This window comes from Talpa europaea, assembly GCF_964194135.1.
Source record: "Talpa europaea genome assembly, chromosome: 2".
Classification (NCBI taxonomy): Eukaryota; Metazoa; Chordata; class Mammalia; order Eulipotyphla; family Talpidae; genus Talpa; species Talpa europaea.
Window position 1 is genome coordinate 10,398,229 of NC_140068.1, and position 21,532 is coordinate 10,419,760.

Here is a 21,532-nt window from a genome sequence, read left to right on the forward strand (position 1 = left end):
GTGTGTGTTGAATTAATCAGGCTTTTTTAGCCTCCGTGGCTATCACCTGCAGCCGTGATTATGCTAATGCAGCAGGTGCTTGGTGCTTGGGCGTGGGCCCGTGTACCTGATTGTGGACACTTGGTGTGTAGTGTGCACACCTGAGCCTAGAGTCAGGTATATAAGGACAGCATCGGGATGGCTGCGAGGGGGAGACAGCTCTGAGAGGACAAGTGACTATGACAGAGGTGAGACCACGAGAGCGTACCAGAGGAAAGAAAGTATTGAAGATTCATGGTGGGGCTGGGAGGCTTGGTTGCTGTCAGCCTCCCGGCGCCCCCGCCCCCGTACCTGGCTGCCCCACTACAGCATGGTGTGTTGTGTACCTTTGTGTGTACACGTGTGTATATGTGGTGTATGCTCATGTGTTTTGTCTGTGCCTGTGTGTGCCGGTGTGGACGGCAGGTCCCTGGAGAAGGAGCCTCGAACCTTCCGCCCCTGGAGTGAGTCACATCTGTTGGACTAGCTCCCAGCCGTGAGCCTCACTGTGTGCAGAAAAACCAACCCCAAAAGTCCCCTCAGTCCACCCAAAGCAAAAAGGACAAAAGATAGATATTTGGCTGTTGAAGGTAAGGCCACAGGTTAACCGAGGGAGACTGGAGAACGGGCGTCCGCCCCAGAAAGCAGGCTTGGAAGGAATCGGCCTGTGAATCCCTCATCCAGAGTGAAGTTCCACAAACACCGGAAATGAAAGTGCCCTCCAGCCTCGAGGACCCCTGCCAAGCCCTTTCATGGTGTTGGGGTTTCTGCAGCCACTGCCCTGTGAAAGGGGCTCAGAGGTGGCAAGTCCAGGGGGACTCCAGGCTGCTGCACCCCACCTTTTGCCTCCACCTGTCCCGCCATCAGCCCCTCCTGCCCTGTATGACCACTCCCCCCCCCCCCCCAGTGTCTCTTCCTCTTTAGTGCCCAGGCCACATCGTGGGGCAGCACTGACCCGTGAGCCTGAGCTGAGGTCTTCAGGTCTTCACCCCTCTGTGTCCAGGTGGCATTAATTCCATCGAGGAGGGGACACTGAGGCCGAGGGTGTTGTGGGAGGTGCCAGGGTCACCCTGCTGGGTTAATGGAATCAGGCCCAGGCTGCCTTGCCCTAGTGCCCACACACCAACTGCTCTCTGCACCCTCCCCCGGGGACCCCAAAGCCTCCTGTTAAAAGTACATCCAGAGGTGACGCATTGCATCCCCTGCTGGGGTTAAAAGTCGGGTTTTTTCTCCCTGAAAGGAAAGCACCATTATCCACTGCTGGTGTTTGAGGATCAGATTATGTCCTATCAACTCGGTGACAAGGAAGGTAGTCCTGTTTCTAGGATGGGACGGTGTTTTCATGTGGGAAGGAGGAGCTCAGGAGTTTGAAGGCACGTTTCCTCTGTCGCCGGTGAAGTCTGAGCAAGGGCTGTGTCCATTTCAGATGTTGATTCTGTGTGAATTCAGCTAGAGGAATGTGGTCTGATGCTGGAAAGGCACTGGGAGCTGCTATCCCCTAGGGCAGAGGGTTAATAGTCGTGTAGCTGAAATCAGATCCTGGGCTCTGTCTTTATGTAGACATGGTGGCCAAGTGGGTTATTTCTCAGCCATCTGGACCCGAGCAGGCAGCTCAGGGCAGTGCATTTAATCTCCCTGTTGCCGGCGATACCCGCAAGAGGTTAAACAACAAACTGCTTTGTCCTGCAGGCTTAATAGGAGAACGGAGGGTAAACAGATGTGCTGGTGGTCGATATCTGGAAACAGACAGCAAGTTTCAAACCTAGTGTTTTTTCCTTTGGAGATTCAAGGATAAAATTTCAGCTCACCAGTACCGATACCAGGATCGTGTCATTCCTCTGGTCCAGGCAACCTGCGGGTCTAATGTTCAGGTCCTCCACTGCAGAATTACTAATGCATGTGAGATCTGAGTGTGATCTGGCCTCTGTGGAAAGCTACCCTGGAGGGAGCAGGCTGGTAAGAAATGGAAAGGACCCGCAGCATCGCCTAGGCCAGCCCTGCCAGGCCAGGGTAGAGTTACTCAGATAAAGGGCAGAACATCTGATCATTGCCTCAGCCCTCCCCTCGTGATGCTCAGGACTGTACTTTTTGTCCTTTTAAAACTCCCTTGCTCTATAGTATCCCTAGGGGCCTACAGACAGGGATGTGATATATCTGAAATAATGGGGGACCAAGGGACGGGATGCATGTTTAAAGTGTAAGTAGCACCTGGTCTGTGCAGGTGCCCCATCCACCACACTGGAAGCTCAGGGACACTGTTGTGGGTGTTAACTCAGTGGCATGTTTAAGAACACAAGCATGGGGTCAGGACCAAGTTCAAGTTCAAGTCACATCTTGTTTTACACAGTCAAGTTCAGGCCTAGTCAGTGCAGCCAAGCAGGTCTTTTGGCTCCAACCCGTTCACTTTGTCCATGCCATCCTTTCCTGGTAACTGCTGCCCAGCTAGTTCACAAAGTGAAGATAGATGCCTCCTAGGGGTCTTCATGAAATGCCCAAGCACACTTGCTTCTATTCCTGAAATGGGGTTAGGAAGCATTACAAGCCTTTAAGGGAGCTGGGTAAGCTGGTGCCAATCTCCAGCCAGCTGCAGCAGACCCAAGGATCTCAGGCCTGGGAGGCCCCGTGGCTGCAGCCGTCACCCGCCAGGCTGGTCGGCAGCCAGCAGGCCTGTGCACTGGGCCAGCCTGCGGGTCAGGGAGCGGCAAGGCCTGGCTGGGGAGAGGAATAGAGGGCGCTGAGGGCCGCGGGCCGCCTGCGTTCTGATGGTATCGGGTCTCAGGCAGTTGGATCCCGTTACCAGCCCCAGGACATTCAGTCTCATTGAAGAATACCCTTCTCTTTATGTCTCCTTGCGGTGCAGACCATTTACCTGGATGACTGCGTGTCGTCTTTTGTCCAGATCAGAGGCTCCGTTCCACTCTTTTGGGAGCAGCCGGGGCTTCAGGTAGGTAATAACAAGAAAAACGTATGTCCGTGTGTTGTTTCTCTTCTAAACAATGTGGTTTGTGGCTTTAACCTCTTCTCTTTTGTGGCACACTTTCTGGGTTTTCCCCCCCGCCCCCGTCTGATTGTGTGGAGCTAAGCTGTCAAAGTGCATGCTTGTGTGTGTGCATGTGTGCACACGCCTGCATGTGTGTGCTTATATATAGGAAACACGTATAGTGGGCGCAGTTCTCTCGTGATGAGCTCACTGTTGACGCAGGTAAACAATGGGGTGGGTCTGCTGATATGGGAGACCCACAGCAGGGTGGGACCTCTCAAGCCAGACCCCAAGCGCAGGGTGTTGAAAATGTGGCCAAGGGCAAAGATTTTTGGGAATTTCAGAGCCCTTTCCCGAAGGGAGAGGAGGTTTTGGGAGGTTTTGGGGGCTCTTGTGGCCATGCAGCAGGACTGGTGTTTGGAGGGGCCCCGTGAGAATAGCTCGGCGCTTTCCCATGATTTCTAAAAATACACCTGGCTGTCCAAAACTGAGCTCTGGGCAGTGCCAGCGGCATTTGGCATCCTGTCTCCTGGGAAGAGTTTAGGGTGCAGGGCCCTGTCCAAGGACACATTTGTCGTCAGTGGGAGGGCGTGATGCTTCACTCGAGGAGCTCCTCCCGGGGGGGTCATGGCCGAGTGGGCTTGGCGGCTCCTCGGTCCCAGATCTGCTTTTGGGTCTGCTGGGCCTTGTCTCTTCACTCCTCTCTGAGGCCTCTGTGTCTTGGCACCTGGGTCCACAGCAGTGATGGAGAGGCTCAGGCTGGGTCTCACCTGCCCTTGACCTGCCCCGGTGTTCGCTGTAAGCGCTTTGTCCTCATAGGTGTCTTCTTGCTTCACTTGACTGTGGTTGGCCCGGGAGGGATGAGCGGAGGAGAGTCTCACTGGGCTCGAGTTCTCTGGGAGGAGAAAGCCTCACTGGCATTCAGCCTTCCCGGGGAAGAACCATCGGAGGCGTGTGAGGCTGCGGCCGCAGGTGGAGACGCCCTCCTCGGGCGATTGTCACCTGGATGATTCCTCTGGCGTGCAGCCCAGACTGTTTTTTTAAAGAATTCTATTGAAATGTAATTTACATGCTGTAAACATCACCCCTTTAAGTGTGCAAATCAGTGATTTTTCGTGCACTTACAGAGTTGTGTAACCATTGGCAGAGTCTAATTTTAGAACATTTTCTTCACCAACAGAAAGCCCCTCTGCCAAACTCCATTTCCTCCCAGCTCCCCCGAAGCCTGCCAGCTGCTCTGTTTCTGTTTCTCTTCTGGACATTACCAAGGGGGGTTGAAACTTGGTTTTATTAGCTTGGAGTGTTCATTCCCAAGTGCTGTGTTGAGGAATAAGGAGCAAAGATGAAGTGCAGAGGGTACAAAGAAGCCAGCCTAACGGTGCGTCACATAGAAGCGTGTCAGAACGTCAAAGTGTGATCACGGAGGTTGTAGAGTTTGGGAAGGACCCTTTAAAGTCGTTCCCCACACCCCTTCAGGGATCCTTCTTCCAGGATACCTGCGAGGCTGGCCTCCAGACATCGCCCTCGAGGCCCTGACCTGGGAAAGCTCTGTCAGGGAGTCCCCACCTCTGTGTCCACGCAGTGACCCAGGATGCGCCAGCCTGAGCCTAGTTCTGCAGGTCTTTGGGAAGGACACTCATGGTTCTCCCTTTCTCTATTTTGTCTTCTTTAGGAACTTCCAGCCCCTAGACCGTCTTCCATCATATTTCTAGAACTTTCCCTGTTCTGGTCTCTCCAAAAAAAGCCATTGTCCTTCGCCTCTTTAATTTTGGCTCCAGCCTGACTGTCTTACCACTCCAGACGTGGCCTGAACCTGCCTGGGAGCAGCCATCTCTCTGTTTGACAGGGGCTGTGTCCGTGGGACATGGGTACCTCGGTAGCACCGTTTAGATGCCCAGCACGTGAGCATCTCTGCTGCCTCCATCAGAATTACGTTCCAAAAGGCATTAGCACTGGTTAACCTTATTGTGGACTAACTAGCCTCTGGGCCTGACACCCTTGTTTATCTCTGAACACTGTCCTCTGCAGAGGGGGCGAGGGGGTAGTCTGCAGTCTCCCTGCCAGAGCTGCCAGTAGCAAGCCCGACACATTGACTTTCTCATTTGGAACCTTTTTCCTTCTCCAGTTTAGTTGGATGCAAAGGACAAAGGTCTTTGGGTAAAGAGCTTGCATTGTAAGTTGTGACGCTGCCTCCTCTTGGGGCTGCCCCGGGGAACCCCCTGCCTTCCAGGGTGGGGCTGGGGTGCTGAGGCGGGCAGAGAGGACAGTGGGGTGATGGTGCGTCTACAGGTTTTCTCAGGGATGGTACCTTCATTGCCGACAAGCACGGCCCTGTGACGGGTCCGTCTTCCCCTGCAGGCGGCCACGCTGAAACCTTACCCTCCCTTTCTTGCTATCCTGTGAGCTCCAGCATCTGTTTTTTACGCCCTGTGAGTCTGCTGGAGATTTTGCTCCCCCCTAATATGCATTCACGTCTTGTAGAGGTGAGTTCCGTGTGTTTTGAAGCTTCCTGTGACTAACCAGCTGGGGGAGGACGCGGAGCAGACAGCGCCAGGCTCGCCCGCTTTGCCCGAATTCACCGCCCCCGTGTCAAAGGCTGTTCCCTGAGCTCTTGGCTACAGCCTCTGCTCATTTTGGTGGCTGCAGGTCCTTTCCACAAAGGATGGGAAGCGGCTTCTGGTGCAGCCATTTCAAGAATAATGACAAGGTTGGGGTGAGGGCAGAATACACGGACGTGTGCCGCAGCCAGGGTTCAGCGGCACCCGCCGGGCACCCGGGTCTTTGGGGGCTTGCGGGGAAGGAGCATCACGTTTTCTCCCTGCAGCCCTCACAGAAAGAAGCCCAGTGGCGGCAGCTCCTCCTGTGGCCCGGAGCATAAGCTTTGACATCACCCCTCCGGGTTCCAGATCATGAAATAGCCCCTCCACCCCTCCCCCGCTCAGGAACCAGATGCTTTTGAGAAGTTCTTTATCTCAAAAAAAAAAAAAAAAAAAAAAGTCCTTATTTTGCTAAGCCTTAGTTTCCTTTTCTGTAAAAGGGGCTAGCACTGCCAACCTCACAGGAATACAGGGAGGATTAAATATCATCTCTACGAGGAGCTGGCATAGGGGCTAGGGACTAAAAAGTGCTGGAAAATGGCAGCTGTTAGGAGTGATAACATGACAAGAGGCTGCTGTGGGACACGCGCGCAGGCTGCATCAGGACAAGCATGTCTATCTGACAGCTGTGCTCCCCCCAGTGTCCTAGGCCAGTCCCAGTCCTGGGCCTGCAGTAGCCCCTGCCCCCAGATCGGGCTGTGTTGGTCCCACAGACCTCCTTGAGCACCTCAGCCACCCCCAGGCTCCTGTGGTCAGCTTAGCCTCTCCTGCTGGGAGGAAGCGGCAGGGACGTGGCAGGGTTGGGTGGTTGGGCTGTGAGAGAGGAAAGCCAAGAGCTGGTGAGGGGGCCCCTCCCTGAGGCTGGGAGGGAGTGGAGCGGCCCCTTCCCCAAGCAAGGAGGTTAATTACAGAGTATGTTTCACCTGAGGCCAAAGGGGCCACCCCTGAGATCACCTGTGGTAGGCTTGGGGGTCCTGGCGAGAGGCGAGGCCGGGGAGGGCCAGATCAAGACGTGCCTTGTTACCCCAAGCTCCTGAGGGAGCAGCGCCCACATGTGGCCATACCTTAGACTCACCTGGCAGCTTAGAGCCCCGAGACCAGGTGGCATGCCTTCCCCCTAACACCACATCTGGGGCTGAGCCAGGCAGCAGGGCTTTGAGGCCCCCAGGTTACTCCAAAGTGCAGCAAAGCCCGGGACCTCAGGTGTGCCGGGGCCAGGAGGGATAGTTTGGGTTCGTAGCACTGACCATTCCTGGCCAATTTCAAGTAGCCGGGTGACGCCCCTGCCCTTGGTGCTGGGGAGCGAGTCAGGCATCGGCTTGCAGCTCAGCACATGCCGCGTGCCACGTCACCCAAGGGCCTCAGGGTGGCTGACGCCTGACACATGCAGGTGGCAGGTTTGATTGTGGGAGGGAAAGTACGGAAGGCAGCACCCCCTGTGATGACCCACCTGGAAGGTGCTGGGGGCCTTCTCTGGGTGGGGGCAGTGGGAGGTTGGGGCTCCCTCAGTGGCCATGAGCTCTCAGGTGCAGGTGACTACTCTGCCCGGCATAGCCAGGCCTTCTCCCCAGCTCAGTCGGCCGTCAGTGGGCTCGAACTGATGACTCAGAATGGACAGAGCGGTTGGCCAAGGGCCCCCTGCACTGGCGGAGGAGGAGGAGGGAGACCAAAGGTGCCTCGCTGTGCTCCTTCCAGCCCCACCAAGGCTCCTAGTTGAGGCTTCTGATGCTCAGTGGCCTCAGGACTAGGTGACCCAAGACAAGAGAGAATTGTGTCCAGATCCAAAGAGGAGGCAGGGGCCACAGGAGGTGAGGCCTAAGGCTGCTGACCACAGGGATGCCCCGATGCTAGAGGAAGGAGAGGGGTATGCAGCAGAGGCTGTGACGGAGAAAGCAGCCTGGGCGGCCTGGGCCTGGCATGCTGCTCGGTTGACCAGGTGTGGACTCAGGCCTGCAGAGCCGCTCTGCCTGCTGCCTGCCCCTCACAGGCATCTCAGCCTGAGCAAAGGGAGCAGGGGAAGATGAGTTCAGGGTCCCAGCCCCACCCCCTAGCAATTTTCATTTGTTTCACCTGGGGTAGGGCCCAAGAATTTGCTTGTGTGACACGCTCCCCTGGGGGTGGGGACCTTGCTTTGAGAACCCCTGGACTTGGGGCTCCTTGGCACCCATGTGCTGCCCTGGTCATTCATGGCAGTTGGTGCCCTTGGCTCTGAGCGTCCCCAGGAGGTTGCGGTCAGCAGTGACAGTGGGCTCATGCTGTGTCCTGCCCTGCCCCCCCACATACAGTGGTTGTGGAAATCGGAGAGGGAGACCAGGAGCTCTGAGCCAGTCTGGGTTATGCCTGCCTGCCGCTCCCACCTATCCCCACCCCGAGCCCCACCGACGTGGTGAAGCCTCTGCCTCCCACCCTCTCAAGCCCGTGCTCGGCACATCGGTGTGTGTGGGCACTTCTCCATCTGTCAGCGTGCACTTGTCTTGCAGGCCTGTCAGAAACATCCAAGTGTGTTTCTAGGTGTTTCCGCAGTGATCCATTTGGGCAGGAATCGTGCAGGGCCGAATGCCAGGGTTCCCCCCCCCCCACTTTGTCACTTTTCCATAGAATTGGGTGCCGTGTCGAGGGGCGTCTGGGTGTGCTCACTAATCCGTCAGAGGTGCCATTTGTAGGGCGACTTAGGTCTGAGGCAGAGTCTGGGCACTCCTGAGTCTAGTCACCTGAGTCTAGTTTCTACCTGCTCAGGAGTAGAAGCGGGTCACGCTCAGAGAGTTGCGTGTCGTGAGAGACTAGTCACAGCTGGACACCAGCCTTCTGAGCCCTGGACTTTTTTTTTTCCCTCCATATTTCAAAATTAATTTATTTGTTTTTAATTGAGGTAATATTAGGATCCCCCATCAGGCATTGCCACTGTGGCGCCCCCACCACCAAGTCACCCATGATCCACCAGCAACCCTTGTCTTCTAGTCTCTTCTTTTTTTTTTTAAATTTCTTATTTTTGTGTAGAAGAACTAGGGTATAGGCCAGAGGTGGGGCGACGAGAGGCACCACCAGAGACAGAGTGGAGAGCAGAACAGGGATCTACTGAAATACGCTGCTGAGGGGAGCAGCAGTGTGGAGATAAGGAGAGGTCTGCTGTGCCCTGAGGGTCAGCTCCCGGCCCAGATCAACACAGCCATAGTGGTGATAGCTCTGAGACTTAGCCCCTAGGCTAAGTCTAACCCCTAGGCTGCCAAGGAGGTCCCCTTCTAGTCTCTTCTTACTATGTTCCCATGGGAACAAGTCTCAGAACAGCTGCAGCTTATCCCTGAAGCTGGGACAGGCCCCTGGCTAGACTGACCGACCACACCAGGAGCCCTGATCTTGGGTCTCAGCCTTGGGATGCTCTTGGGGGGTGGCTGAGAGGGACACAGACCCCCTTCTTGGGAACGAGAAACCCTCCTTGCAAGTTCAGAGGACAGACAGTTGCTGACTGGCCTTGGCTATCTACCAGGCAGCCTTCTCCGAACTCAGGGGATGTGCAAGTCTGGAATTGAGTGTCTGATGTCTCTTCAGTCAGGTATTGAGGCCACGAGGAAGGAGGGCAGAGGAAACCAGCAGCAAAAGGAAGGCGTCCTGGTTGAGACGATCTCAGGAACACCCACAGCTTCTTGGGACCAGAGGGGATTTGAAATTCTCTGGTCGAATCACTTATATGGACAAATCTATCCCCAGTAACTTCTGAATCTGTTGCTGAGAAACTGTCATTTTTCTAGATGGGCACTTCTGTTGCGTGTGAAAGGGACAGATGTATTCCCTGTGGCAAAAAGACTCACAAAATAGCACATGACGCATCTTCTGTGACACCCACATCTGGAGGTGTGAGCCCAGACCTGGAAACCATGCCCAGGATTGTAAGCCAGCGTCCTCTCCAGGAGAAAGAGCATAGTAAAAAAAATCAGCCGGACAAATTAAAATAATCGATATTTTTTTTAAAAAAAACCTCCGTCTGTGAATAGGGACAAATCCAAAGATACCACTTTATTTTTTTTTAAGTTTTTTTTTTTTAAGATTTCATTTATTTATTTATTTATACAAGCACTGGGTACAGTCAGAAGTGCGAGAGGGTGAGAGAATTCACCAGAGCAGGGAACAGAACAGGCAGACTGACGAAATACACTGCTGAGGGGAGCAGCGGGTGCGGCAGGAGAGGTCTGTCATGCCATGTGGGACCCTCGCCGGAAGTTGGGGATCGAATCGGTGCTGCAGAGGCTGCGGGCAGCTTCACAGGCCAGTGCTCAACTGCTGCGCCACCAGGGGAGGCCCCAAAGATACCACTTTAAAGACACTCCATAATGAGCAAAACTAAGTCCTACCTTCCAAGAAACTGGAAGTCACTTCAGACCTCCTGGAAGGCTGTAGGACGGTGGGGAGAACCCTCGGTCTGAGCCGCTGCTCCGAGCCTGCCTCCATGCGTTCTGCTGTAACAGGGTGTCCTGTCCCTCGAGGCTAGGGTTAAGGTTTTTGTCTCCAGAGCTGGTCTTTCCTCTGCAGTACGAGGCACAGGTCTGGCTCACACGCTGGCCTGCAGCCCACGCCGCCCGGTAATGTCTCAGCGGTGACCTCTCAGCCTCCCCACTTCACACCAGGGTCACCTCCTGGCTGTGTACCTGTTCTGGATCAGTCCCGCGTCGTCCTGTCTCTCATGATACCGACACTGGACAAGGCGGCCTTCTTCATCTCTCAGCTGCACATTCCTCATTTGGGAGTATCCTGGTGTTTCCTTGTGATAGGATTCAGGCTCTAGATCTCCAAGCATGACGTGACTCAAGTGACCCCACTGTTTTGAGGTGCCCCCTCTGGTTCTACTGTGCTCATCTCCCTCAGGGGTGTGGCTCATTTTGAGTGGAGTCACCCACTGGAGACTCTGAGACCACGTCCAAAGCCGTTTCTCATCCAGCTTGCCCCTCGGATGTGTGATGAGCGGACAAATTTTGCAGAACAGACTTTACTACAAGGGCTGCAGACTGGTGGTGTCCCTCCAGGGCTGCCTCCATGTCCTCAGTTGATTTCCTACTACGAGGAGGGTCTACCCCCCACCCACCCAGCCACCTACCTCTCTACCCGTCCCCATTCCCCAACCCCCTCTGGCCATCTGTCCCCCAGCCAGCCATCATCTTGATGGAGTCATGGATTCCTATTTTATTCACTGGATTAGAATCCATTACCTCCTTTCCAGAGACCCATGCTCAAATCATCCCCACTTTGTCCAGAGAGAACCCTTTAAGCTGACCCCAAGAACAATGTGCAGTTTGAAGTTTGTTTTTAAACTTTCAGTGTTAAATAGGTAATTGTAAATAATAAAGCAAATTAGTTTGCCAGTATTTACAGCAACTCCAATTTTAGGAGCGGTGAAGATGCCTGAAGAGACGGGGAGGCTGGGGAGCCTTCTCTCTCTCCCCCACTGGCTTAGCTGCTTCTTTGCACCTTCAAAGGGTTTGAGGATCTGATTCAGGCTCATGGTCTCACCCTGAAGCGTCTCTGCTGGTGGTGGAAGATTCCACTCAGCGTGGTCCATGCTGCAGTTAGGACTGGGCAGCAGCAGAGCCAGAGTCCAGCCTCAGGACCAAGCTCAGAGCTTGGCCTTGCAGAGCTGTCTGTGCCGTGGAAGGGGGTTGGGGGGCTGCCATGCCCACCTGGCTGCCAGAGACGGGTGGGGAAGCCAGGCTTGGCAGAGCAAAACGGTTACATGTGTTTCTCCTCTCGGCTGTAGGTGGGCTCCCACCATCTGAGACTCAACAGAGGCCTGGAAGCTAACGCCCCTGCTTTCGACAGGTAGGAACTCTGATGTGCCCCTAAGCCACTGACCCCACACCTAAACCTGCCTTTGACTTTGGGCCTTTCCACAAGAAGGGAGTTTACAAGATGGGGTTTTGACCTGCCCTTGGGTTTCCCTGAAGGTTCATTAATAAATGCCCACATAATGCTTTTATCTTGTTTTATCTTAAATAAACTTCTCTAAATGGTCAAGTATTCCATCTTGCCGGTCCTGCTTCAAGGACACTTTATGCATTAATCCTGGTCACTAGGGGGGTGACTAAATTATAAAGTACTCATAGCTGTATGTTTTGTTTTAAAAAGAATATATTCCCAGAATTTAAAAAGTCACAATGTAGAAGGGTATAAAGTGAAAAGTAAAAGTGCCCTAACCCCCAATTCCCACTACTACAGGTTTTATTATTTATCAAGCCATATTGTTTCTTTATATCATTCTGGGGAAAAAATTGGCATACATATGGTTCATTTTTTAAAACAAATTGGATCATAACACAGTTTTGCAACTGGCTTTAAAAAAAGCCGTAGCTAAGCTGAACTACATGTACTTGAAATAGTAAATAGTTTTTGAAATGTTTGCTTTTTAAATCTAGATGTTTTCAGTGATCTTAATGACTGTTATAAAGATTCTCAAGAGTAATTTTTTAAGTGGTTTAATCAGTCTACCCCAAGTTTGACTTGGACTTTGAATTCACTTGGACCTTTTGTTTATATTCGGTGACCCTAGCCCCGGGCACAAATGGTGGCGTCTACTGTAAAGAGAGGTATAAACTACATGCACTGTTACTGCCTCTTTTCCAGAAGACTCTTCATGTGTTCTCTGCAGTGTACATGTGGAGTTATTTTAGTTGACACTGATCTCCATTTCTTAGGAAATGGTAAATTTAACTGAATATGAAATTTTTCCTTGAACTGACCAGAAGCAAAAGAGAAGGGGCTTGCTGGGCTTGTTTAAAACTTTCCTATGTGGACGAGTTTATTTGCTTTTTAAAGTCCTGAGCGCATTTACAAAGACTTAAAGTTTTTTTAAAACCCTGTTGAGAGAGAGAGAGTAGGTGTGTGTGTGCCTGTACCTGGACGCGTGTGCCTGTACCTGGACGCGTGTGTCTGTGCCCAAACAAATGAGCCCTCTCTCTTCTCACATGCACCCCTTCCAGTTAGATCTCTCCTGCAAACCATCCAACAACTTCCTGAGCCCGTAAGTCCTTTTACGGGCAGCTGCTGCTTGCTGTGGCCGGCAGTTTCTTTTCTCATGCTTCCTAACCTGAAGTTTCATGAGAGGGGTGTATTCTCGTGTGAACTGCCCATTTTCGTGTGCATGGCTGACCTGATGCTTTCATTCAAGATAAGTATGCGGAAGTGAGATAACAGCTTGTCTAGTAGAACAGGAGGGATGCTCGCGGCCACCAGAGGAGCAGGGGTGACATCACCTCCCAGGTGCCCCCCGTCTCTGGACCACCATGGAACTCAGGAGTTTTCCAGTTCTTTAACAGGTTTGGGCCAGAGTAGATTCCTCTTTCCCTACCCTACCCCCTTTACACAGATAGTTTTATTACCCATAGAAGGAAGCCTTGTTTTCCAGTGTCAGCACTGGACAGGTTAGTGCTGTTGCTCTTTGACTATCTGTCCAGTGTCTGCAGGAGGCAGCTTTGGAGCAGACCTTTGGCTGTGGCTGATGATGGGCATCTTGCCTGGCTGAGAAGTGGTTTGATGGGGTGGTTTCTGGTCTCTCTTTGTGGCACAATGAAGCCCTCCAGTCACCCTCTGTCATCTTGTAAAAGTGCTGTGTCAGATCCTAATGTGGACATCAGGGTGTGTTTCATTGCTGGCCTCCCAGGATGCACCACAGATGAGAAGGAGTGGGCCAGGTGGAGGTGTGACTGCTCCATACTGCCCCTGCCCCAGTTTTCTTAGGCACTCTGTGTGACAGTAACAGATGGGCAGAGAGTAAAAAGTCTCTCAAAGTACAGACCACCAAGGCAGGATGAATCTCCCTGTTAGAGGGCAACCCCAGAAATAAAAGGGGGTACCCCAGTTTGTGATTCCTCACTAACGTACTTAAGAACATGGGACAAGACCCAAAAGCAGACATACAGAGAGAAATTTTAAAAAGGTTTATTTGCAAGAGGAGTAGAAGAGGGAGAATATATAGAGGTTAATTGACCAGAACATGGCTCGATGCTGTCTGTGTTTCTTGCAGCACCAGGATGTGAATAGGAGCAGAAAAAGCAAGAGAGCCAGACTCACCTTTGTTTTAAAGGTCCGTCTGGCTGCTCAGCTCCGCCCCTAGTTCCCAGCACCTGCCTCCCTTATGCTGGGAGTTGCAGTCCAAGGCGCTGAGATTGCATCTGCATGGAATCTGTTCAAGATGTCTTTCGCTGGCTCACAGTTTGCTCCTCACTGTTTCTCTGACATTCCTCTTACTAACCTTGTGGTGGATGTCCTGACTCCCTCAGAGCCCATGAAATGAACCTCTTAATCTACCAATAATAAGTATAATATCTTATTTTTAAATGGAAAGAAAATCCAGCTCCCATGTGCAAGTGCTGGGCGTGCGCCTGCTCTCATCTTTCAGTCCTCTTGGCTATTTGCAGGAGGATGAGCCACACGGTGCAGGTGAAGGAACTAGCTCAACAGCAGTGAATAGTTCCATCAAGGGTGTTTAGGGCTGTGATGTGACCAGTGAGTCATACCGCTCCCCTCCCCTCTTTGGAATCTGGAGCCTGTTGAGATGCGAGTGCAAGCATCAGACAGAGGAGTTCAGACATCAGCCTCATTTCTGATAAACTGTGTTGTGGAGTGTGGCTTGCTTGTGTGGCCATAATGGGCTCCCCACACTTCACCCCCGAGTCAGAGGTACTCACTCCATGAGAGACTCCCCCCTGGAGCAGAGACTTTCACAATTGGATCCACATTTCACACCCCAGATCAGGACTCCTTCTCAGGACAGGCAGATCCAGAGCTGCCCAGACGGGCTGAGCTACGCATTGGTCGTTGGTCCTGGACCCTTGCCCACAGCTGCCTCTGCCTAGCTCTGGGGACATCTCAGTGACCCTGATTTCACCCAACTCTTCCCTGGAGGAGGGGCCAGGGGGCAGGAGCATTGCTTCAGCAGAATTCTTCCACGCAGAGACAGGGTCTAGGGACAAAGCACAGAGGAACCTACTAGGGGTGGGGGTGGGGAATACTCTCTTAAAATTTTTTTTAAAGATTTATTTATTTTAATACAAGAGCTGAGGTACAGGCCAGAGGCGCAGGAGGGTGAGAGGATTCACCAGAAACAGAGCAGGGAACAGAACAGGCAGCTTGAGTGAAATACACTGCTGAGGGGAGCAGCGACAGGAGAGGTCTGCTGCACCATGTGGGAATCTCCCTGGCCAGCTGGGAATCGAATCCATACTACAGAGGCTGTGGACAGCTTCACAGCGCTGCGCTCAACCCACTGTACCACCAGGGAGACCCTTAAATATTTTTGATAAAATTTTGTAGAATTGTTCACTGAAAATAAAATGTCCACAATCATTAGGCAGAGTTATTAGATAGTCAAAGTGAGGTTTCAAACCCAGCTAACAGTCTAACAGATTTTACTCTGTGAGAGCTGTTCCAATAAACACAAGTTCGAATTTAGTTTATATAGGTAAGAACAGTGAATCATTCAGAGACATGAATAACAGAATTCTTGACAGGAGAGGCTTCCGGTTCTGAGTTGTCCTGACCTAGAGGTGTGCTGATGCTGGAGGAGGGCGTTGCAGGAGCACTGCAGGACTTAATCTTCCTCCTTTCTAAAGCATGCCCTGCAGAGATGCACAGGCTGAGCACCTGTTGTTAAATCTTTACCTGGCTCCTTGGGTACCAGTGAGTGTGAAAAGAGTGACTTTGCCTTCAGGTAGCTGATTCCTGTATACAGGATGGAGGCCATGAGGATGGCTCTCCTCTCTCAGCTGCTAGAGGAGGTGGAGGGTGTCTCAGAAAATTTTACAGTATGTCTACTAAAGAAATGTCATGGTAGAAATTTAGAAAATACGAAAGTATTCAAAAGAGAAAAGAATTTTCAGTCACATAAAACACCACTTTTAATATTGTGGTGTATTATCTTCTAGCCTTTTTACTATAGACATAAAGATCACATTTAAATGCCAATTTTATGCCAATTTTTTGTATTGCCTTCCAATTTTTAAAAAAAATTTATGCATACAAGAACTGGGGTACAGGCCAGAGGTGCAGGGGGTAAGAGGATTCACCAGAGACAGAGCGGGAAACAGAACAGGCAGATTGACTGAAACACACTGCTGAGGGGAGCAGTGGGCAAGCGCCTGGTGTCACGATCTGTCCTGCCGCGCCATGTGGGTTGCTCCTGGCAGGCTGGGGATCAAACTCGTGCTTCCGTGGCTGCAGATTGCTTCATCGGCCACGTCTTAACCCCTTGCGCCACCAGGGAGGCCCTACCTTTTCCAATTTTTTAAAATTACGTTTAAATATTTCTAACATTAAAATTGTAAAATTGCTTTTCAAGAGCCAAGGATAAAGGATACAAGAGTCTCTTCTAATATTTCAATGTACATATTTTAAAACTAGTTTGATAGACGAGTGTTTTCCTAAAGCCTGAAACTTTTTTTGCTGCACCTCCTTGTTTGGTTTACGTGTAATGATGTTGGTGAGAAACCGGACCCTGAGATGGCTAGAGCTCCTCCTGGTCTTTCTAGTCTTGAGGAGGACGGTACCAAGTGACATCAGCCCTTCATTACCACGGGGACCTGGGGCAGCCGCAAGTCCCTGTTGGTGGGGGGTCACACTGGCTCTTTCGGGTGCACGCACAGTGCCTCAGGTGTCAGGCTGGCGAGAAGGCGCCTTACAGACAGGGCTGGCCTGTTTCCCCGGCCTCGGCGTGGTGAGCAGTGCGGTGGCTACCGGATTGGTTTTCTCCCTCCCCAGTGCTAATTTTCCCACATTTTGGGTTTTGGGGAGCTGTTCATCCAGCCCTTGAAGGTCCTTTCTGTACCTTCCCTGTTTCCTGGTATCTGGGCCCTCAGGGTGCTCCTGGTCCCTGCCCCTACTGCACCCTCCCCGGGCCCCAGAGCCTGGTGTCATGCGCTGTCCTGCCCCGTTGCAGGCATATGGTACTTCTGAAGGAGCAGTATGGCAAGCAAGTGGTTGTGAACCTGCTGGGGAGCAGAGGCGGAGAGGAGGTGCTCAACAGAGCCTTCAAGGTAAAGGGTCCCACGCTGTCTTCACGCCTGGGAGGGGCAGGGGGCCCTGCTGGGGGGCGGGCGGGGGTGGGGTTAGGACACACTCAAGCGGTAGCTCTGCTCCCCTTCCTTTGGGAGCTCCCCCATCAGTGCTCCAGCTCACATGGCTGGACTCCTGAGGCATGAAGACTAATCCTTATGAACTCATCCAGACAAAGCATCTCTCATCTCCTGAGGTGTTTGGGGACCCAGGACAGCCCCACCCTCCCCTCTGTCTTGGGTGGAAACAGAGACGCACGACCACACGTATGTTTGCGCTTCTCCCTTTGCATCTCTGCCCTGCTCAGGAAGCCCGAGCTCCCCCTTCCTTCCTTGCTCTGACTCACCTTGGCCAGCAACCTCCCAGCACACGCAGGGCTGTTATGCTTGGGGGCTGTTATGCTTGGAGGCGGGTGGGGGCTTAAAGCCAGGAGTCGTACATGATTTCCTCCTGCCTACTTGGAGCCTTCAATTCTTCTATGCTCGCTTGGGCTTCCCCCTGGAAGCTGCTCCCTGTACCTGCTGCACCAAGCTCCCCAGGGCGCATAGAGGGGAAGTAAGGAGGAGAAACCCTAGGCAGGGGGGAAGCCACCAACAGAAGCAGCACCTGCTTGGAGTCTCCTCTGGGGTCCCTCCTGTTCCTAGTATTCCGTGCACCACTCAGTCGGCTAGGGAGGAAGCTCCAGAATGAGCTGTGGGCACCTCCCATTCCTCTTCCTTTTGCCTCTGTCCCTTCTAGAGGAAAGTCCTCTGGTTGTTGGAGGCTCAAGGAAGCAATTACAGAGAGGCAGCAAAGTCAGACTTGACCGCTGCAGGGAGAGTCACCCCTGACCCCTGGCCCCTGGCCAGCTGTTGACTGCAGCTGATGCTCTTCTCACTGTTTAGAAGAGCCACATGCCAGAGCAGGCACTGTCTGGTTGCCAGTTTCATTTGGCCAGACCTGCTTTTCCTGTTTGGTTTGTTGCTACTAGCAACAAGCTGGGGAAGTATCTCCCTCCCACCCACATTGGCAAAAATGCCAGCAGCTTATTTTGAGGAAGCAGAAGAAGAAAATCCAAGAATCTTTTTCCTCTTATTCCTTGAGTTATGCGGAAAGGATGCCCTCAGCCCCCCTGTGGGCTGGCGGGGCCCTGTGGGGGCGGGGAGGGTGGCCGGCGCAGGAAGCGGGTAAAAGGAGGACCCTCTACCCAAAGAAGCCCTGAAGGGGTGTCACATGGAACAGCAGCTCCCTCTGCCCGTGGCTCTGCCACCCTCGGGCCCACGGCCAGCAGCGGAGTCATCAGGCCGTGGCTGGACCAGGCGTGGCCCCAGAGGAAGCCGCCAAACCACACTCTGTTCCCTTCAGACGATTTCTTTCTCGTAGCAAGATTTTCTGGGTGATTTGCTTTCTGGCGCCAGCATCATCCACACACCAATGTCTTTCTGGCCCTTCTTTTTAGTCAGTATTCTCTGGACCAGTCTGGCCTGGGGCAGTGCAGATGGGTGAGGCCTGAGGCCGGGCCCCCGAGGCTGCCATCCACCCTTCCCACAGCGCTCTCTGGGGAGCGTGAGTTGTTGGCCTCAGTTCCTCCTGTGGGAGGAGGTCCCTGTGAGTTGCATCCCACTGCCCAGTGCCCACCTCTTCACATGTCCTGGCCACGGGGGTCCCCCCTACCAGGAAGGGTGGCTGAGTGTCCTGCACCCCTACTGAGGCACAGGCCAGAGGACCTGGGCTGGAACAGGGCAGCACAGAGCACTGCCACCAGAGGCAGGCTGGGCAGGGTTGCATGGTTACCAGGGCAACGGTGGCTGGATTATGAGCTCCACAGCTGGCTGCCCCGCTCTATCCTGGCAGGCTGGCGGCACTTGGGTGCCTAAAGAACAGAGTGGGCCCTCCCCATCGCTGCCTCCAAGAGCGCTGTGGAAGGTGATGTCCATCCTGAGCTGTGGGCTGCCCAGGGAGCCTCACCTGCTCTGGCTTGTCCTGTGCGTGAGCTAGGCCTTCTGCCCTTCTGCGGGCAAGATGCTCTTGTGGTTTTGTCCCTGAGGCTTCCCTTCCAGGATGAGGTCTGATAAGCTGCTAGGACGCCCCCGAACCTTGACTCTAGACCGTGTGCTCCAGCAGGCACCACGGTTAACCCCTTGGACTCGAGACATACAAGGTTCACGACCCTGCCTTCCTCCCTGTCTTCCTTCTAGAAGCTGCTCTGGGCTTCTTGCCACGCCAGCGACACGCCTATGATAAACTTTGACTTCCATCAGTTTGCCAAAGGCGGGAAGCTAGAGAAATTAGAGAACCTGCTGAGGCCCCAGTTGCAGCTGCACTGGGATGACTTCGACATCTTCGCGAAGGGCGAGAATGTGAGTCCACGGTGAGTCAGCGTGTCCCCACCTCCCTCCGCCGGGTCCAAGTCCCAGCCCCCCGGGCACGCCCCCTCCCTCCCCACCTGCTGCCTGCCGGTTCCCGGGCCCAGGCTCAGGTGCTGGGCTTCCTGGAACCATCCCACAGCCACTTGTGTATTTGAATTTTGCGTTATAGATGGGAAAGTGTGGTTTTCTGGCAAAATGAATCTGCTCAAGAGACCAAGTAACTGTGGAGTCAGGTGACTGTATAGTTTTCATCCAAACTGATAACCCCCTGAGAGTGAAGGGGGACAGCTGGCCTGCACCCCATAGTCCAAGAGAATGGGGATGTGGCCACCCCACTCAGCTGAGAAGGAAGGGCAGCTCCTTTGGGTTAAATACCCTCAGTCTTCATTATTCGCAGGTTGAGTCTGGACTAATCTGCCCACTTGCTAAAACATATTTGAGCCAGTGCTGGTGGGGCCTTGGCTGTCATTCCCAGGTGAGCTCAGAATGGAATGACCTGAGCGGGCCAACAGGTGTGTCCCGCTGAGGGGGCCCAGGAGACGGCCCTGTCCCAGCTCCTCCCATGACTAGTGTCCTTGTCACCTGCCCTTTTGTGCCCCCCAGTTCTCACGTGTGTGCAAACTATTCGAGGTTGGGTGGGTAAAGATGCCCCCATGCACAAGCTCAGAGGCTGTGGCCACGCGCCTGTGGAGAAGAGCACGCTGGCCGTGAGGTGGGTGTCAGTGAGCGAGGGTAATGTCAAATGGGGTGTCGCTAACCAAGCATGCATGCGGCGAGTTGCACGTTGATTAGCTGGTGGGAATGCACACAGGCTCCCGGAACCTGACCCGGCATTCCCAGGAGTGTCGATCTGCTAACTGTCCTCTGCAATTGTTTTCTGAAGCTTCCAGAAAGGCACTCTGCGGATGAACTGTCTGGACTGCCTGGATCGAACCAACACAGTGCAGAGCTTCATTGCGCTCGAGGTCTGTCCTGCCCACCCCCGGGCCACTGCGCCCCGTCTGGGCTCTAGTGGGCCAACTGGGCTCCTTTGACTGCAGGGGGTGGGCAGCACCCGGGCACTGTCTGAGTTGGGGGTGGGGGCCCACATGGTTTCCCTGGCGACTGGCTTGCGCATGCCACCGTTTGCCTTCAACCTGTCATAGGCACACTTTTTCTCACACTCTTTGGGGCTCGTCCCAGGCATGGGGCCCCAGAGTGACAGGCATCGGCATGAGAAACAGCAGTTCTATGTAATGGTTATTGTGAACATGCGTTGGGCAAAAGCAGGGTGAGGCTGGATTTGAGGCCCAGGGGAGACCCGAGTGCCTAAGTGGCCACTGCCTGACTGACCGCTGCGTGGTTGGCCTCCCACGTTAACTGGGAGGGGGACGGGGTCAGGGATGGGGTCAGAGGAGGCCATGTGAAGGGCAAAGTGAGCTATAGTTGGGGTCCACTCTGTAGGAGCCCCGTTCTGTGCTGCAAGGGCTGCCGTTCTCTGGAGGACACAGGGTGACCTGCAGCCGTGAGAAGGAGCTCACTGGCAGGGGTTGCGGTCACCCCAGGCAGCCGGGGTTGGGGGCCGCAGCTTCTGGTGAGAAGTCAGTGACGGCTGTCCCTTCCATCACCAGGTCCTTCACCTGCAGCTCAAGAGCCTGGGGCTGCATTCGAAGTCCATTGCTGACCGCTGCGTGGAGTTCTTCAAAGCCATGTGGTCTCTGAACGGGCACAGCCTGAGCAAGATGTTCACGGGCAGCCGGGCCCTGGAAGGGAAGGCCAAGGTGGGGGCCGGCCGCAGGGGTCGGGGGGGCCTGGTGGTGGGCGGCCTCCTTGGCTCTTCCTCACAGCCTGCGTTCTGGCTCGGCAGGTGGGGAAGCTCAAGGACGGGGCCCGGTCCGTGTCCCGCACTATCCAGTCCAACTTCTTCGACGGCGTGAAGCAGGAGGCCATCAAGCTACTGCTGGTTGGGGACGTGCACAGTGACGAGGCCGCCGACAAGGGCAGGATGCTGTTGGACAACACGGCTCTGTTGGGTAAGGGGCTGCGACATCTCCTCTTGGGGACCCAGGATGGCAGGGCACACACTCCCCTAAACAGCAAGGGGCAAGCGGGTGCCCTGGACTCGCCCCTGACCTCTGCATGGGCAGTCTCTTGGGCTTACCAGCTGACCTAAGCAGCTTGCAGCTGTGCTTGCAGCTGTGCTTGCATCTTGTGAGCTGCGCTGTCAAGGGCGGCCACGAGAGGAGGCAGAGAACAGTCTATGGTGCTCACAGGTCCTGGAGGCGGGAGGCAGTAGGGCTGAGTGGCAAAGGCTGGCGGTCAGGAGGCAGGGAAGCTCTTCCTGGGGTTACTGGCAGGTTAGTAGTTTAGGACTGGCCAGATGCTTTGGGGGTGGTTGGCATCTAGCCCTGATGATTAGGTGGAAGGATCAGGCCGCCAGGTGAGTGGCCAGGTGGAGGGCAGTGGCTCCGATAGCCTGTTTGCATTTCAAGGGCACTGGGGTCTCTGGGATGAAGACCCTCCTCTAGGGGCAGGACCTGTCCGCTCCCTCCATTGCTCCCTCCTTCGTAGGGACAGGG

At 53.9% G+C, this 21,532-nt stretch overlaps 1 protein-coding gene across 2 annotated transcripts in view; it reads left to right on the forward strand.

Annotated features, from left to right (window-relative positions):
• SYNJ2 (synaptojanin 2) overlaps window positions 1–21,532 on the forward strand; it is a gene marked incomplete at both ends in the record, with an annotated part of 83,618 nt that overhangs the window by 37,211 nt on the left and 24,875 nt on the right. For both annotated transcript variants that reach the window (XM_084228279.1, XM_084228280.1), the window contains 7 exons: window positions 2,879–2,962; window positions 11,339–11,400; window positions 16,511–16,607; window positions 18,804–18,976; window positions 19,858–19,939; window positions 20,585–20,734; window positions 20,821–20,986. In XM_084228279.1, coding sequence (XP_084084405.1) covers window positions 2,879–2,962; window positions 11,339–11,400; window positions 16,511–16,607; window positions 18,804–18,976; window positions 19,858–19,939; window positions 20,585–20,734; window positions 20,821–20,986 — 814 coding nt within the window. The remainder of the gene's footprint in view (window positions 1–2,878; window positions 2,963–11,338; window positions 11,401–16,510; window positions 16,608–18,803; window positions 18,977–19,857; window positions 19,940–20,584; window positions 20,735–20,820; window positions 20,987–21,532) is intronic.